Source organism: Delphinapterus leucas, chromosome 8 (genome assembly GCF_059928025.1).
Source record: "Delphinapterus leucas isolate spDelLeu-1000000601 "Yukka" chromosome 8, BTC_Dleu_Yukka2, whole genome shotgun sequence".
Lineage (NCBI taxonomy): Eukaryota > Metazoa > Chordata > Mammalia > Artiodactyla > Monodontidae > Delphinapterus > Delphinapterus leucas.
In genome coordinates, this window is record NC_143136.1 from 79,189,500 (window position 1) to 79,208,221 (window position 18,722).

Here is an 18,722-nt window from a genome sequence, read left to right on the forward strand (position 1 = left end):
TGTGCATTGTGAATCTCCCAAGTGTGAATCCAGTATGCGGCATTTCCTAATCATACTTGCCCATAGAATTCCCTCATTTTTCATGCCCTGTAGAACATAGTGTGGAGACTGACTTCATGGTTGAGAGTAGAGAAAGATATCAATGTCATAACAGATTAATTGCTTGGTTTTGGGTCAGCACTTTAAGCCATAGTTTCCTGATCTGCAAAATGGGGATAATACCTATATCTCATATTGTTGTTGGCAAAACATAAAAGGTTTATAAAATGTCTAGGAGTTCTCAGTAGATCATCGCAATTACGATTGTTAACAATAATATATCTGGGAGCTGGGACTTCCCTGGAGGCGCAGTGGTTAAGAATCCGCCTGCCAATGCAGCAGACACGGGTTCGAGCCCTGGTCCGGGAAGATTCCACATGCTGCAGAGCAACTAAGCCCATGCACCACAACTACTGAGCCTGCACTCTAGAGCTCACGAGCCACAACTATTGAGCCCATACGCCGCAACTACTGAAGCCCGCACACCTAGAGCCTATGCTCAGCAACAAGAGAACCCACCGCAATGAGAAGCCCGCGCACCACAATGAAGAGTAGCCCCCGCTCACCACAACTAGAGAAAGCCTGCGCAGCAACAAAGACCCAATGCAGCCAAAAATAAATAAAATTTAAAAATATATATATACATATCTGGGAGCTGCCTATTCATCTTCGGAACCCCTGCGCTTTGCAGAGTACTGGACCTGAAGTTCACTTGAGTTCAGACTGTTACACATGGCTCAGCTTCAGCATGTGGGCGGCCCAAAGGCTTCCCTACTAACTGTATCCTTTGTCCTTTAACAGGATTGGAGTCAATCTTAGATGAGTCCTGTTCTGGTCATGGTCCTGTTGCTTAGTATCTTCTTATAAAAAACAAAAATAAGATAAAAGAAGAAATGAGGTTTGAACTAAGTAACCTCTAGAGTTCATGTTCTCTAAATCTCTAAGGGATGGAAGTTTCCTGGTGGTCCAGTGGTTAGGACTCAGCGCTTTCACTCCCATGGGCCAGGGTTCAATCCCTGCTCAGGGAACTAAGATCCCTCAAGCCTTGCAGTGCAGCCAAAAATAAAATAAAAGGGGCTTCCCTGGTGGCGCAGTGGTTAAGAATCTGCCTGCCAGTGCAGGGGACACGGGTTCGAGCCCTAGTCTGGGAAGATCCCACATGCTGTGGAGCAACTAAGCCCGGGTGCCACAGCTACTGAAGCCCACGCACCTAGAGCCCTTGCTCTGCAACAAGAGAAGCCACCACAATGAGAAGCACGTGCACTGCAACGAAGAGTAGCCCCTGCTTGCTTGCAACTAGAGGAAGCCCTCATGCAGCAACGAAGACCCAACGCAGCCAAAAATAGATTAAATAAATTTAAATAAATAAAATAAAAAACAAAAATTAAAAAAACAAATTTTTAACCCAGTGCAGCCAAAAATAGATAAATTAGATAAATAAATAAATAAATTTAAATAAATAAATAAAATAAAAAACAAAATTTAAAAAATACAAATTTTTAACCTAATGCAGCCAAAAATAAATAAATTAAATAAATAAATAAATAAATACATTTAAATAAAATAAAAAACAAAATTTTAAGGGAGACCAAAAGTAATTCTCAGGCTGCCACAGTTAGAGTTTTTGTACTATTTTGACTGGGCTGATGAGTACAAGTGTCTATGCACCACTTTATTTTCTTCACTTAGAAAGGCCACTTTAAACTGATTGCCATCAATATTCTTTTTTTTTTACATAGAAAAGGTGAATATTTAATACACCTGTAAATGTTTATTTCCTTTTCCCTTTGCAGAGCAAACCAATTTTTAATTCAGGAGTGGCATGCAATCAAAACCTATTGATATTTACATCATTTGGAAATATCTCAATGTAATAATTTATTTGAAAATGCATATAATATTCTTGATATAAAGGAATTTGACTTTGGTTAATATTTCACTTTATCAGATTATATATCAGTTATATATGAATACACAGCACTGTAAACTAGAATTTATGCCTGGAGGTCATTTTGATACATCTCCTCCCTGACCTCTATTTACCAGCCAGTGCAGCTGTGGGGTGGTTCTCTGTGTAGGATTCAGAAACAATGCAATTTTTGAAGTCAACCAGATGTTTTCCATTTCAAAGGAAAAGATCACACTTAGTGAAGTATTTATTTATAAGCTTCACAACAAAACAAAATGATTATAAGAAAACTTTCAAGGGACACAGGTCGTAGAAACCAACTGAACACCACAGCTTTCCCAACTTCCTGGGAAGTTGCAAAAGAAATACCTGTACACAAAAGTTGACCTTGTGCTGGCTGCAAAGATTTGTAGATTAAGGTTATAATGATCAATAAATTACAACGAGAGTTACCATTACAATCTGATGAGAGACTCCCACTTTGACTTTATTTGGTTTCTATCCACTTTTTCCAAAAACACGTCCTGTAATATACATACAAAGGAGTAGTTTTTAAAGCATGTCCTAAAATGATGTCTATGGAAACTTAAGGAATACTTTGGGAATAAATTCCCTCAAAACAAAAACAAAACCAATACGTTTTAAAAATCGAAAGTGAAAATAGGTGTAACTTGTTAGTGACTAATCATTGGAGACACCAGGTTTGGTATTCAAGCAGTGACTAGATTTAAAGAAAATCATCATTTGAGTAGTTTTCTTCTCCTTTTATTCTTTCTTTCTTTTTTTAAAGGAACGAAACTGTTGATCTGGGGGACACCCACTTGAAAAAGGCTCAAAGCTCTTCTGGACAAGGCAGCGCCAGCCGGGCCCGGAGGTTCAGCGCCTCCCGCGGACGCTCCACCTGCGCGCCGCCAGCGAGGTTTCCGGGAACCGGGGCGCGGCGCTCGGCGGGCCGAGGCGGGTGAGTGGGTGCCCCGTTCCCCTCCTGCCATCCCCGCTTCTAGTGGTCCAGGGCTGGAGAGGCAGTGGATGGCGACGAGGCAGGTTCCGCGGGACTCGGGACCTCCTGCGGGGAGACGCCCGGCGGAGAGCCGGGGGCGGACGGGGGCCGGGCGCGGAGCCCCAGCGCTGCGCCCCTGCGCTGCCCGCTGCCGGGGTCGCGGGGACCACACAGCCACCGAGGGGACGCGCCTGCCCCCGGCCCACGGGGCCTTCTCTGTGCCGTCCCGGCCTCTGACCCCGTCTCCTTTGCTTTGCTTCATTTCGGAAATTGAAACTTAAAATGGTTTGTGTTTCCCCACTGTTCTTGTAGTGTCTCTGGAGACAGCTGTTAGGAAAACAGATTCCTTCAGGACATTTACTCTGTTGGCAGGAGGAGCAGGTTTTGGCAGCCGTACCTCACTTTTCAGAATATGCAGGGGTTTTCTTGAAAGAGACGTCCAAAAGAGAATGCGATGTTTCCCTATCTATACAACATGCAGAAGTTTAAAAAACAAAAACAAAACAAAACAAAAACAACTTTGTGCATCACCACCTCCTTTTTTCCTTCCTTCTCATTTCCTTTCTTTTTGCCGCCAGGCATGCATATGGGAAGATTTGCTTCTATCAGGCGGGGTGGGGGTGGGGGTGGGGGTGGGGTGGAGGGGGCATCACGGTGATGTGAGTATATTAAGGGAAATAGGTGGTGAATTGGTATAGGTGATTTGTGCTGGTTTTTTCATTCGCTGCCATAACAAATCACCACAGACTTAATGGCTTAAAATCCACAAGTTTATTATCTTAAAATTCTGCTGGTTAGAAGTTCAACTGGGCGTCACTGGGCTAAAATCAAGGCATCTTCAGGGCTGCCTTCTTTCCCCGAGGCTAATGCGGTGAACCTGTTTTCTCGTCTTTTCCAGCTTCTGTAGACTGCTCACCTTCTTTGGCTCAGTGGTGCCCTTTCTCTATCCTCAAAGCCAGCAATGTTGCATTTCTCTGACTAGTCTTCTGTTGTCACATCTTACTCTGATTCTACTCTTCTGCCTTCCTCTTTCACTTTGAAGAAGGACCCTGGTGATTACATTATTTCCCCACCAATAATCCAGGAAGATCTTTGTATTTATATATATGTATATATATTTTTGGCTGTGTTGGGTCTTTGTCGCTGCATGCGGGCTTTCTCTAGTTGTGGCGAGCAGGAGCTACTCTTTGCGTAGCACGGGCTCTAGGCACGCAGGCTTCAGTAGTTGCAGCACATAGGCTCAGTAGTTGCGGCACGCTGGCTCAGTAGTTGTGGTGCACGGGCTTAGTTGCTCCGCGGCATGTGGGGTCTTCCCGGACCAGGGATCGAACCCGGTTCCCCTGCACTGGCAGGCAGATTCTTAACCACTGCGCCACCAAGGAAGTCCAAGATCGTTATATTTTGAAGTCAGCTGATTAGCAACCTTAATTCATTCTACAACTTTAATTCTCCTTTGCAGTGTAACCTAACATATTCACAGATTCTGAGGGTTAGCATGTGGGCATCTTTAAGGGGACCATTATTCTGCCTACCATTTGACTGTATAAAAGGAAAGCTATTACTGTACATCCCATTTATGCAAAGAGGGAAAGTATCCAGTTACTAGATATGCTGTAAGAAGTCCTGGGAGTATTATGTAGTAGACCATTCATATGAGTTAAATATATTATTGAGAGCCTTTATTACAAGCCTTTATTATTATTCTTAGTCTATATTAAGAATATAGACTAAAAAAACAGTTAAATAATGTTGCAGTTTCTGCTTTCTGGAAATGTAATAAGAGAACTTCACATGCCTGGGATGTCCTGAGCTGAATAAATACCTCAGTCAAGATACTGCACAATTCTATAAATATTGAGTGTTTTCAGTGTGTGAATGTGTATTGTGCTCTGAATGGATACAAGGAAGAATGGACGTGGTCCCTGGCCTCAAGGTCATGACCATCTAGTCATGGAAAATGACACAGGTACACAAATAAAGCTCCCCAAAAGAGATAATAGCGGGAGAAGTAAAATCATTTGGGGGAATCAGACAAAGCTTCAAGAACTTGGAGGGGAATTTGGGATGGTTGTTGAACAGTAGGGTTTCATTAGGTGGAGGTTAAGGTTGGAAGGGGACGAAGGATGTGACATTGAGGGACAGGAGGGAGAAGAGAAACCCTTAGAGTGTTCAGTGTGGTTAAGGGACTTGGTCCAGGAGTTGTCTAAATAAGACTAGTTGGGGTTAGATTGTGTAAGACTTGGGATGAATACCGTTATAAGGACTCTGCAGTTGTTAATGCAATAAAGAGCTACTTATATATACCTTTTTTATTTTTAAACTCTTCAAACTTACAGAAAATCTGCAAGTAAAAAATTGTCTTTTTCCTGAGCTATTTGAGAGTAGGTTTCATGACCAATTACCCTGGAATTCTTGAGTATTTATTTCCTACAAAAAAGATGTTCTCTATGTAACTCCAATACAGTGATTAAAATCAGAAAAATTAATATTGATACATTATGCCATCTAATCCTTGGATCTAACTTAAATTTTGCCAGTTGTCCCTATAATATCCTATAACAAAAGGACCCAGTTCAGAGTTATGCATTGTGTTTAGTTGTGATGTCTCTTTAATCTCCTGCCTGGGACAGTTTCTCAGTCTTTCCTTGGCTTTCATGAACTTGACACTTTTGAAGAGAACAGGCCAGTTTATCTCATGTTTCCTCTTGCTTAGATTCGGCTCATGCATCTTTGGCAGGAATATCATAGGAGTCATGCTGTGTTCTCGGTGTGCCTATCATATGTCAGATGATTTTGATGTATCTCATTATTTACTTTGATTACTTCATTATGGTGTGGTCCGCCTGGCTTCTTCACTGTAAAGTTATTCTTTTCCCCTTTGAAATTAGTGTTTTGTGGAGAAGTATTTCTTTTGTTTGTTTTGTTTTGAGAAGCTTTATTCATAATAGCCCCAAACCAGAAATAACCAAATAGCCCACCAACGAGAGACTGGATAAACAACTTGTAGGCTGTCCATGCATGGAATACTACACAGCAATAAAAAGGAACAAACTACGAATACATGCAATAACAAGGACAAGTCTCCAAAACATGTTGAGCTTAAAACTCTAGCACATATAAAAGGGTGCATACCAAATGATTCCACTTATATGAAGTGCAATAACAGGTTGTTCAGTGTAAGGAAATTTTAACTCAATTAAAAACAATCATTTCTTGAGTGTGGACTATATCCCCGGCACTTTTTTGGGTACTGTTAGGGTAGCATTCTGGATGAACTAGAGCATACTTTAGAGAACAAAACAAAAATCATAGCCCTTACAGTGCTTATATTCTTGTAGGTCAGCTTGACATGTTCAAAGCAAAAGGGCAAACTGATATTTATCCCCATTGAAATTGTTGATCTCCTTCAAGGGCTTGTCAATGCCAGGACTGGTGAGTGCTCAGAACACCTAAATGATTGAGATTGCACTGGATTTTGGTTTGCAGTACTTGTGGGTAAGTATTTTGAAACTAGTTAAATGGTCCTTTCCTCACAAAACTATCAATTTATCTATCTATCTACCTATATAGCTAGCTAGCTATGTTTACCGACTCATAGTTCTGTTTTGCTCAGTGGATTTAATTATTACTGTCATTATTTATTTCTGTGCTTAATTGATTCCCAGATTTGTCCAGTGAGAACCTCATCAAGGTGGACTCTATGTTCTTGTGACATATCCTCATCATTCTTTGAGCACTTCTTGCTTTCTGACACCATAAGATGCTTGCCTTGTACTTTTCCTGTCCTACTTCTAGAAGCAGCCATTTCTCTGAATAGCCTTGGTTCCTGGTAGCTGAGAATGGTACTAGAAACTAAATTCTGGGCGCTAGATGTGCTCACTGCTGTTGTCTTTGTTTCCAGGCCCTTTTAGCAGACAGAACTGGGGAATATCACACACTCACACACTTATATCTATATTTAAATTTCTGTACTTTTCTATCAACATATCAGAAATCATGAGATTATGCTGATATCTCCAGTTCCAATTCATAGCATTCATTCTATTCTTCTCCCTTTGCATTTTTTTTTTTTTTTGATTTTCTGAGTCAGGTTTTTCATTGTCAGAGAACGTGATTATAAATATGCAAAGGGAGAGCTTCCCCGGTGGCACCGTGGTTGAGTCCGCCTGCCGATTCAGGGGACACGGGTTCGTGCCCCGGTCCAGGAAGATCCCACATGCCGCGGAGCAGCTGGGCCCGTGAACCATGGCCACTGAGCCTGCGCGTCCGGAGCCTGTACTCCGCAACGGGAGAGGCCACAACAGTGAGAGGCCTGCGTACCGCAAAAAAAAAAAAAAAAAAAAAATGAGAGATTTAAAAAAAAAAAAAAAAAAGGAGAACCAAAAAATAAAACTCCAATGAGATACCGCTTCACATCTATTAGAATGGGCGTCATGGAAAAGACAAGAGGTAACTGTAAGGCCAACTGGCCTGAGGCAGGGGAACACAATCAGATTCACGGGTTGCATCAGACCGAAACTCTCCGGACCACCCAGTTCCAGAAACTGACCTGGAGACTTTCCGGACCACCCAGTTCCAAGAACTGACCTGGGGACTTTGAACCCGGCCCAGCCTTCCCGCCTTTCGAGGGGCGGGACTAACGGTCCCCCAGGATACCCGGAAAGACCACCAAATAAGGAATACCCTGCGCCCTCCCAGATTCACCACACCCCTTTCCCTTCTTCCCCTATAAAATCTTGCCCAACCCTCGCCCGGGTGCGACTTCTCTGGCCCCTTTCTCTCGGACCAGTGAACTTCGCCCGGGTGCGCTCGCTAATAAAGCTCACTTGAAGCTTTCCTCTGTTTCGCGGTGCCGTTTGTTAAGATCCGACCTTACAGTAACAAATACTGGAGAGGGTGTGGAGAAAAGGGGACCCCTGTGCACTGTTGGTGGGAATGTAAATTGGTGCAGCCGTTATGGAGAACAGTATGGAGGATCCTCAAAAAGTTAAAAGTAGAACTACCATATGACCCCTTTTTTTGGACACTGCTTGTGTTCACACTGAGTAAACTAAGCCATGACTAACTTTCTGCTAGTCTTCTATTTTATGTTTAGAGAAGAATACATGTCTTTTCTGTTTCTTCTATAGGAATAGTGAGAACTTAGCCACTTGAAATCTTGGAAGATTGTATTAACAGACACATTATTACTGTGCTTCTAAAACAATAACTGTTGTGATAATCCTTGTGTCATATTTGATATTTGGGATATTTGATATTTGGGATAACTCCATCTTAGTAAATTGATATGCAGGCAATGTTTCTTAACTTTTTTGGTGCCAGTCTGAAAAAGCTTGTGGGCCTTTCTCAAAATAAAGTTTTTAAGTTGTATAAAACAAAATACATAGAATTATAAAGGAAACCAATTATATTGAAATATGATTATCAGGTTATTTAAAAAGCAAATATTTAATATAGTAATATATATCAATATACTACAGTTTATTACAAGACCTAGTCATGAGTTTAATAACTATCATAATTTTGAAGCAGGGTTAAACACAAGCAATGTTTCAGGATATCTGGAAGAGTTAAAATATTTTATGAAAATATCTGTACCGTCTTGGTGACTTTTGTCACAGGGGCTGCAAATACTATGTGGCTTGTTGCCTATATTCATATTTGAAGAGAATGCTAAGTTTCAATCAGAGGTTATTAGAAATAAAGATGAAGTCTTTTTCCTGTCCAAGTGTATGAACTCGGGAGGGTTTGTGAAAACCCCTGTACGCATAGAAGAACGGTGTTTGGAGGTCTTTTTACTCCATTACATTTGGAGAGTATAATAGGGAGAATTAAATATTTAAATAAAAACCTTTGAAAAAGTCTAGAAGACCAAAATAATAGTCTTTTAAAATGGAGCATCATATTATGATTGAAATGAGAACTACAAAGGAATGTTAATACCTATTATTTTCTCTTACGGTGTTGAAAAGCAAAGAATTTTTAGAACCTTTTTATATGTTTATAGGTGTGAAAGTTATTTGAAATAGAGACTTTGGATATAATCCTCATGATAATAAAGACTTCGGTGATAGGAAATAACATATAGCAAAGAAGAGATGTTTCTTCTGTAAGAGGGTAAAAGTTACTTTTTCTTCTTGAATTTGTGTGTTTGTACTATTTTTAAAGTATTTACCTTTTATAGTAATTAGGGAATCATGGCAACTGATGAAGATAACAAAAAACAAGTTCTTAAGGAGTATGGGCCAGCTGAAGAATTTATGAAAGATGAACAAAACCAGGTAAAAAGGAAAAATTACTGAGTACTATTAAAAATTAACTTACATCTATTACTTTTGCAGCGAGGCATGTTTCATATGTCTTTGTCCAACATTATGTTGAATTTGGAAGAATATTAGGGTTTTCAGGTTTTTTTACCTCTATTATTCAAGACTGACAAGAAGAATCATATTTCTTTTCTTTCTCTTACAGAGCTTACAGTGTTAGCTGCTTTTTCACTTCCTCTCTCACTTCTTTGATTTGCACCTAGAAGTTAAGAGTTTCATTAGCAATTATCCAATTAGACCTAAGAGGGAATGGAGGCTCAGGTAGTTAAACCACTTACTCAAGGCGATCTGTCTGGCATATCAAGGCAGCTATACTGTGGGAATCACAGAAAAAAATATTTTTAAATTGCCCCAGAGTAACATATGTCCACAGTTATGGTGCAGCTTAAAAGTCATATTGGAGTCACAAATAGTTAGGAAGGAATTGACAGAGCACTGAACTAAGATCCAGAAGACAGGGGTATCAATCCTTGCTCTACTATAAACATTTCTGTGACCTTGGTTTAGTGTGAAAAGTGGTTTCCTTTTTTGTATAATAGAGATAATAATCCTTGGCAGTGGTAAGAAAGTCGACAGGTGATGATGTAAAACATTTGACAAAGGTATTATTCACGTGATCATATTTATTTTGAGACTGTCTAATGTCTTTCTTTGCCTTGTTCAAAGTGAGAGAAATTTTGCTTCTTTAATTAATTAGAAAAATGAGGTCGGGGCTGGGACTTCCCTGGTGGTCTACTGGGTAAGACTCCACGCTCCCAATGCAGGGGACCCGGGTTCCATCCCTGGTCGGGGAACTAGCTCCCACGTGCATGCACAACTAACAAGTCCACATGCCACAACTAAGAAGCCCACATGCCGCAGCTAAAGATCCCACATGCTGCAACAAAGATCCCGTGTGCCACAACTAAGACTTTGTGCAGCCAAAATAAATAAATATTAAGAAAAAAGGAGAAAAATGAGGTCGGGACTGTTTAAATTTTGGGTGTTATTTTATTTCCTTTTTATTTTTAGAAATTAATTAGTGAAATTGAAAAGGAAAATACTCAGTTAAAGGAGGAGATCCAAAAGCTTGAAGCTGAGTTGCAAGCGACAACAAGGAACTCCCAGGTACTTCTTTAATTATTTTATGTATCTCATTTTTCACAGACCCCATTTTTCAGGAAAAGCAATTTATCGATACAGAATTCATTTCTAAAACATTATGGTCATCCATGGCACCACTGTTTGCAACAGCCCCAAACTGAGAGCAGTAGGATGAATTAATAAATTAGGGTGTATTCACACAGTGGACTACTACACAACAATGAGAATGAACAGGCTACAACTGTATGCAATAACATCGATGAATTTCATAAACACAGTGCTGAGCCAGAAAAGGAGAAACAGGGTGAACCATATGCTTCCATTGAAATACAGCATGAAAACACGATGTTAGAAGTTAGTATAGTGGTTACTCTTAGAGGCAGGTAGGAACTGGAAGGGAACCCAAGAGGGCTTCTGGGGTGTTGGTCTTGTTCTGATTATTAATCTGGGTGCTGGTCACAGGTGTGTGATCACTGTAGAATTTCATCTTGCTGCACACTTATGCTAATACATGTTTTAATATTCACGTATATGTTAATCCAAAACTACCCCCAAATGATGGTCATTATCAATCACTTTTGGATCAAATTCTTGGTCTTCTCACCAAGTTCTTTTATTGTTCTCCTCATCCAAGTAATTTAAGTGAGTTTCACAGTTAAAAAGAAATTGGATGAGTATCTTCATTTAAATTCTTAATTTCTCCTGTGTTTGAGTTAGACATAGCTTTCACTCCTTTTTTCTTCATAACAACCCAGGTTGTTAAAAAAAAATACTTTAAACAATTTAAATGCTTAAAGCATTGTCACTTTTTGTTTCTGAAATGGGGGATAGGATGTTGAATATCAGGAAGTGAAGTTTCCGGTGTTTGTGAGATTTAGAGAAGTCTCTGTTAAGATTCTGGATACTTCTCAGGCTGGATCCAGAATCATTTAGTCCTACAACTCAAAGGGCCTTGGGAACCCAGCCAGCTCAGTTGATTCACTTCACAGAGGACTGAAACTGGGGTCTAGAGAGCATAAGTGAATTGCTCCCTGCCATGGTCTACTCAGGACTAGAAGCAGGCATTCCCACTCTCACTCCGGAAAGCTCTTGACTTCTCAGGGTATACTGGATGTTTCCACATTATTGGGAAACACTCTGCCTTTTCTCAAGACACTGCAGATCGTTTTGAAGTCAGAGTTATGGTAATCAGAAATTCTACCAAAGTTACATGTAGAATAAATGTCAGATGAGATCAAATGACTCACTTGACATTTCTAATGTCTTTGCGATAAAACCTTTTCTTGCAACATGTAAAATAACCATGGGAAATAGAAATGCAAACACTCAATTCATTTGTGCATTTATGTGTGGTTGTACTGACCGTTCATCCCAGTGACTTTAAGCAGCTAAGTATAACCCCTTAACTTTATCCTCCAGATTACAGATCTTGCTGGTAGTGTCCCTTCACATTTTTATAAACCTCAGTTGGGGTAATGGTTAAAAAGTTGATGGGCAGGTGTTGAGGAAGGGGGAATTTAAATTTGATAAATTTTAAGTCATTGAATTCAGGAGTCTTTCTTTTTGGATGAGGTTATCTGAGTTTGCCATCAAAATAACCATATACACCTGACTCTATTTCATACCTCTTTGCAGTGAGGGTAAATATACTGTGCAATGATTTCTTTGTGAGATAGCTTATTATTGGCACCGTTGTTCAAAGGGTATTTTTCTACAGGAATGATGTAGGCTTTAGACTCAAACACCACACAATATTGACCAGTTTAAACACTTAGAAAAAGTGAGAGATTATATATTTACAATTTCATCTGTGAAATAATATTGAAGGATCAGCATCTGACTACATTACTGAGTACTTCCCTGGGAAGAAGCAATTACTAAAGATATTAAATAAGACCACGCTCAGTATTCCGTGGGGCTCTGAAGTCAGTGGAGAGTGAATTATTGGATGATCAAATCACATTATCATTGGAAGGACTTAAGTTATTTCTTGTCTTGATTTTAATCAAACATTTCTGTTTGAATTAGATTAACGAGGATATTCCCGAAACAAAGATAAAGTTCACAGCTGTAGAGAATCCTGAGAGTGACAGCCAGTTTTCAAATACCTCCTATTCGTGTCACATGAGCTCAAAAGTCCCTTATGAGCTACAAAAAGGACAAGCACTTATCACCTTTGAAAAAGAAGAAGGTATGACTCATGTTCAAAAATTTGACCATGTTACCTTTGGAAAGCACTGGGACTTTCAAAGAGTTTTTGTAGATATTTGGCCATTGCTTTACAATTTTTACATTTATCATTTCATCTCATCCTCATAGTGACACCCTGAGGTAGGTATGATTATCCCCATTTTACAGATGAGAAAACTGACTCTGAGACGTTGAGTGACTTGAACATGATCACTCATTCAGGACGTGACAATGCTGGGACTCAAGCCCAGGTGTTGTGATGTCCAATACCAATGCCTTTCTACTGCAACTGCTACCTGCAAATGATAATACTAGTGATAATGTTTCAAGGTTGTAAAGCTCTACATCATTCTAGGAGAGTTCTCACAGACATTATCTCATTGTATACTCACATGAATCCATGAAAGAAATAAGATAGAGAGTTACTATTTACATTTTATAACTAAGAAAACAGATTCTCAGGTGTTTAAGTGATTTACCTAAATGCACAAGACCTGTGAATGGCAGGAGCCCTGGAGTCAGAGATTTGGGAGTGGGACCTGATGTTTGCCACGTCCGCCGTGGTGTGGGACCCTCTTGAGATCTGGGGGCACCTTAATGAGGAGAATCTGGCTTTGAGTGCCAGCTGTGCCCCTTTCTAGAAGTGTATCTTGGTTGGGTTCTTTATAAATCTCAATTTTTTTATGACACATTTTGTGGCAGTACCTACCTCAGGGGGTTGCTTTGAGTATTAAATGAGAAATGTTGAAAAATACTTAGCACAGTGTCTGATATATAATAAACACTTAATAAATGTTAGCTGTCATTATTGCTACATGTTAGGAATTTTTCAGCTAAAGAAACAGAAGCTTACCTAAGATAAGGAACTTGCTCAAGGTCCATACAGGTGATAAATTGCAGAGCTGAGAGCCAAACCTCAAGTACCCTTGTATGTTCTACTGTACCAACATTCCTCTGAGCAGGCCACCATCTGGGCTTTTTGTTCTCATATTTTCCAAGTTAGATTAAGTTATGGGTGGGGTCAGATGGTCTTCACAAGCCCTTCCAGTGTTCAGATTCTGGGAATCTATGATTATAACTCATGTCTCCTTGACGCCTGGTTTGTTACTATAGCCTGAAAATAAATAGAAAGGCGTTCTGGCAGGTCACTATATGCACATACGCTTTGTCCACTCTGGGTCCGCCCCTGCAGCTGAGGGTGAAGGGGGAGGCCAAGAGCCCTGTTGGCAGTTGGCAGTTGGCCGTGGTAATTGAGATATAACTGAAGGATGGAAGTGAGGATTTGGGAAGCAAGGATTCTGCATAGGAATTACCTGGGGATGCTGGGAACAGGATTTTCTTCAAAAACAGCTGCATCACTGCTTCCACCCTTGGCATGGCTCTGAGGTCCTGCTCTTCTGGACAACTTTGGGTTTCTACACAATTAAACAGGAGTTGGCTTTTGACACAGTCACAGAAGTTGAAACACAAGTAGCCCTCTCAGCTGTGTCACATCACCAGATGTTGGAGGTTTGGGGGGTGGGCATTGGGAGGGAAAGATCATCATCTAAGTATTACTTACAGTTGATAATCTCTGTTATTGTTGCCTGTTGTCAATAACAACAAAAAGATGTAATTCAAGTTAGAGAGCCATATCATGGTACAATGAGTCTGAATTCCCACATGACAACGCCCTGTTTTCTAGCCTTGTTTCTCTCTTCCTCCAGCTGTGGTGTGCTGTCTGGTTGTTATAAACACATGTGAGGTTTATAAGACCGAGACTAATTTGTGTCTAGTCTTTATGACATATTAGAGTAAGCAGCTCCAAATAGCAACAACTGAAGGGTTATAAACTCTTATGTCACACAATTAAAAATAAACACATACCCACATGCATTTTATTTTGGTTTTTTATTATTCTTATTTATTTATTTATTTTTGGCCGCGTCTTAGTTCTCCGATCAGGGATTGAAACCCAGCCCCTCAGCAGTGAGAGCACCGAGTCCTAACCACTGGACCACTAGGGAATTCCCCACACATTCATTTTAAACTGTCGTATAGTTGCTATTGGATTTCTAATGATGTTTGGCATAATTATATTACTAAGCCTTTCCCATTTGCATGGCTAAATTAGACTAGATAGTTTTGTGATCAGTATATGAAGACTATTGACTTTTTAATGAATGATCTCAAGAGCATTTTAAGGAAAGTAGAATTCTTCATTAAATATGACCAAAAAAAAAAAAAGACTCACTCTTTGGTATTTAAGTCTTTGTGGTCTTTAATATGTAATCCTGGGGAAAGACAGAGACAAGAACAAATATTTATTTCTTTGTTGCTTGTAACATATTAAGGAGCAGTGACAAATGATAAATAAGATTAATTGTCAGAATGGCACTGACCTAAAAAGTTTTCCTAGCTTACTCAACATGGAAGAAATTTCTGGCTGAGCTCTAATGTACTAAGGGAGTTCTCTGATAATTCTGTCTACAGTGGAAAGGAAGGGTGTGTGGCTGTACTGAAGTAATATATGAATTTCTGAAGGATCATCGGGCTTATCTCTTAAGGGATGAATCTAGAACTTGTCGAGAATTTCTACATTGTAATTTTTTGCTGATATATTTTGACATTAATATATCCTACTATGGTGGCAAGACCATCATCACTTAGAAATCCTAAGAAAAATGTAAAAATTAGATCCCTTAAAATTAAAGAAAACTTAAAATATTCAGAATTATTTGTTGTTAAACCAAACATGTAAAAATGTATTGAAATATTGGCAATTAATACTTCCCAAATTATTTTTCAGTTGCCCAAAATGTGATCAGAGTGGGGCACCATCACGTGCAGATACAGGATGTAAATATGAAGGTTATGGCCAGCCCGGTTCCATTAAACTCAGGAGTCAGATTCCAGGTAACATGGTGATTAAAGCGTTTCAGAATTTGTTAAACACGGACACTTTTCTCATCCATATTTCTGAACGTGAACCGATTTCCCAGGTTCACGTAGAAGTGTCTAAAATGAAGATCCACGTTACCGACATTCCTGATGAACTGCCTGAAAGTCAGATGAGAGACAAGCTAGAACTGAGTTTTTGTAAATCCCGCAACGGAGGCGGAGAAGTGGACTGCGTGGAGTACGACAAGCAGTCCCGGAGCGCCGTCGTCACATTTGTGGAAAGTGGAGGTATTCCCACACTGAGTGTTAGATAGTACTCTAGCATTTCAATTACGTTCTGCCAGGTCTGAAAGTATCCCTTTCTACTGCTTTTATTTGGAATTTATTAGACGGCATAATAACAGGGGATTTTTTTTTTAACCTTATGAAATGGTAGAGTCCTGAAAATGATTTCCCTGAGTGCTACTGAGAATGATAGGATTACAGATAACAAGTACCTACATCTTAGTGCATTCCTATCACGTGCCAGGCATGGAGTCTTTGGTGTTTTATACATATATCTGCTCAGATCCATAGCACAGGTCTGGATGTAGGTGTTATACTCATTTTATTGATGAGGAAACTAAGGCGTACTCAAGGTAAGCAGCTTACCCAAGATCGCACAGTGGGTGTGTGGCAGAGAAACATTCTGAAAAAATATATATATAAAACTGTCTCCTCATCTCACTTATTACGATTGACAAGTATCTCAGGTGGAGGTAATCGATTCCAGGAAGAAGAGGGGGTAATAGAGAGAACAGCTGTTCCTTTTTTAGGTAGAAATGGACTTTTACCAAATCATCTTAGGGAGGTTTATATTCTTATAATGAAAAATAGAAGATTCTCCAAGTTCTTTTGTTAATATGTTCAAATGATTCTCAATGTAAAAATCTCTTCCTCTAGTTAATCTAATTCTTAGGACTTCTCCAGGGTTTGCACATACGATAGAAATCCAAATATACAATTAAAAACCGTTGACTGATTTAAGTTTTTTCATAATAAAGTAATACATGCTTTTTAAAGAAAATTGAAATAATAGAGAACAACATTAATTTAATAAAAATTGAGACAATTCCTTAAATTTCCAAACTTCCCTTTCTCCTGCTATGTAGCTAGTTATGGTTAGGTGAATGTCTTTCCAGATCCTTCTGGAATTGCTGGATAATATGGTAAGTCTATGTTTAATGCTTGAGGAACCGCCATACTGTTTTCCACAGTGGCTACACCTTTACATTCCTACCAGCAATGTACCAGGGTTCCAGTTTCTCCACATCCTTGCCAGCAAGGATCTACACTCTTAACCACTGTACTATATTGCTAATTCAAGGTGGACTGGTGAGAGGAGAAAAAAAGTGATTGGATATTCTTACGAACTGTTTCTGTTAAACTCTATGCAATCTTGACACATTACCTTTTTTCCCCTCTAGGAAAAAAAGCTGCTAAAAATAAATCTGGTTATTTTTTGTGTTGGAGAAAGTTGATGAATTTTTGTTATTTGCCTTCACTTTTTTTAGATGACGTTCAGCACCCCTGCCCCTTTGATTAACATCATTATACAGGTTTATTGAATGTCATGTATTAGTTACAGGACAATTAAGTAATTTTAGATATATAATAGTAATATAGTAATTTGCTATATGTATGTATGTGTATATATATATATATATGCACAGAAAGAGAGAGAGAAAGAGAGTATTCTAATCTTAATTTGCATGTGTACTTCTTGAGAGATTGGGAAACACTGGGTTTTGTTAGGATGGCTGGGTTATTTTTTGCAAATGGTTATCACATTTTATGTAGTTCAAGGTAGGTCTATCTGAGGACATTGCAGCTCACTGTGCATTGATTGACTGATAGTTTAAGACAGATGGAGCTATTTAAATCTCATTATCATTTGGTCTTATGTTTTTTAAAATTATGTACTGTGAATTCTTTAAAGTGGACTGTAGAGTTCCTTAAAAATTAATCCCTCAAGCCACTGTTTACTCTGACATTCTGTTTGAAGGAGGTTTTAACTTTGGTTAAAAAATGTTTGATATAAAGGAGAAAATAATTTTTAAAAATTTACTTCTAGTTGCTGACAAGATTTTGAAAATAAAAGACTATCCTCTTTATATAAATCAAAACTGCCAGAGAGTTACTGTTTCTCCGTACACAGAAACATACCTGAAAAAGTTTCAGGTAAAGTCATCTCTCTTCTTTCATTTTGGAAACTTATCGCCCGGCCCCACCCCACAGAAAATAAAAAGTTGTGATTCTGTTTCCGTTAGAATCTTATTAATTAACCTAGCCTGCCATCCTGAAAGCTAGAACTCATGCCTAACTCTTGGTTTCGCTTCCCCTCCAGCATTCATTTCGTTACTTGATCTTGTCACTTCCACCTCTCACTACTTCTCTAACTGGTCTCTCTGTCCATAGAGTTGCCCTCCTTTCCTCTATTTGTCACAATGGCACCAGAGTTATCTTTCTGAAACTCAGATCCAACTCTGATATTCTCTTGCTTGAAAATCTTCCTGAGGCCCGTTGTCTCTCTCAAGATAACATCCAAACTATTAAGCAGAGCTTATAAATGTAAAGTTTTGTAATTCAAAGCGCTTAGAAAATTTTCTATTTATCTTTTTATTTTGCTTCTTAGGTATTTTCAGGAGTATCTAAGAAGACGGTGCTTCTGACTGGACTGGAAGACCTTCAGATCATAGATGAAGAAACTGTAGAGGATTTTATTAACATTCACTTTCAACGGGAGAAAAATGGAGGTGGAGAAGTCGAGGTAGTCAAGTGTTCCCTTGGGCAACCTTACATAGCATACTTCGAAGAATAGAGTCATGGAATCCTATGAAAATTAGAGCTTTTGAACCCAAATCACTGTTAATGCTTGACAAAAATGAATATCCTTTTCCTTAAAAAAAATGAAAAATTTAATTCTTTCGTGTTTGTTTATTCTTAGATACAAAATATATTTCTGTTTTTGAATTCTTTGTTTCCACCTGTGCTGAATGTTTACAAATGCAATAACTATATTAAAACAGTTTTGTTCATAAATTTTGTGGCTGGGTGCCATGTCCATTGAAATGAACCATAAGTGATCCAGTTGTCCGCCTGCCATGTTGGCTCATTCTGTCATGGCCTGAGCCAACAGCAGAATTAAATTCATATTAAAATGCTGTCAGAAATGAAATGCTTTTAGAAAAGATTCTAAACCTAGACCTATCCAATGCTGCCTGCCATCTAAAATAAAGGGAAAAACTAAAAAGAA

General features: G+C 39.1%; 2 protein-coding genes across 3 annotated transcripts in view; one reads left to right on the plus strand and one right to left on the minus strand.

The window, feature by feature from the left end:
• LOC115802105 (uncharacterized) overlaps positions 1-3,556 on the minus strand; it is a 16,506-nt gene extending 12,950 nt beyond the window's left edge. The window contains exon 1 of the mRNA XM_030760390.2: positions 2,770-3,556. Within this exon, the coding sequence (XP_030616250.1) occupies positions 2,770-3,210 (441 nt within the window). The 5' untranslated portion in view covers positions 3,211-3,556. The remainder of the gene's footprint in view (positions 1-2,769) is intronic.
• Positions 2,689-18,508, plus strand: NMI (N-myc and STAT interactor). Of its 2 annotated transcripts, XM_022569698.3 has the most exons (9): positions 2,690-2,909; positions 6,360-6,443; positions 9,133-9,229; positions 10,286-10,381; positions 12,386-12,548; positions 15,336-15,442; positions 15,529-15,715; positions 17,541-17,647; positions 18,102-18,508. In XM_022569698.3, the coding sequence occupies exons 3-9, from the start codon at positions 9,146-9,148 to the stop codon at positions 18,285-18,287; spliced, it is 930 nt and encodes a 309-aa protein (XP_022425406.1). In that variant the 5' UTR covers positions 2,690-2,909; positions 6,360-6,443; positions 9,133-9,145; the 3' UTR covers positions 18,288-18,508. The 2 variants fall into 2 exon arrangements, with proteins under 2 accessions (XP_022425407.1, XP_022425406.1); XM_022569699.3 differs by lacking the exon at positions 6,360-6,443 and having other exon boundaries at positions 2,689-2,909.
• The last annotated feature ends 214 nt before the right edge of the window (positions 18,509-18,722 follow it).

Bases quoted from the DNA above. Each gene is read 5' to 3' on its own strand.
- NMI (XM_022569699.3), top strand. From the start codon at position 9,146: ATGGCAACTGATGAAGATAACAAAAAACAAGTTCTTAAGGAGTATGGG. The intron at 9,230-10,285 runs GTAAAAAGGAAA...TTTTATTTTTAG, and splicing joins TGAAAGATGAACAAAACCAG to AAATTAATTAGTGAAATTGA. The intron at 15,443-15,528 runs GTAACATGGTGA...CCGATTTCCCAG, and splicing joins ACTCAGGAGTCAGATTCCAG to GTTCACGTAGAAGTGTCTAA.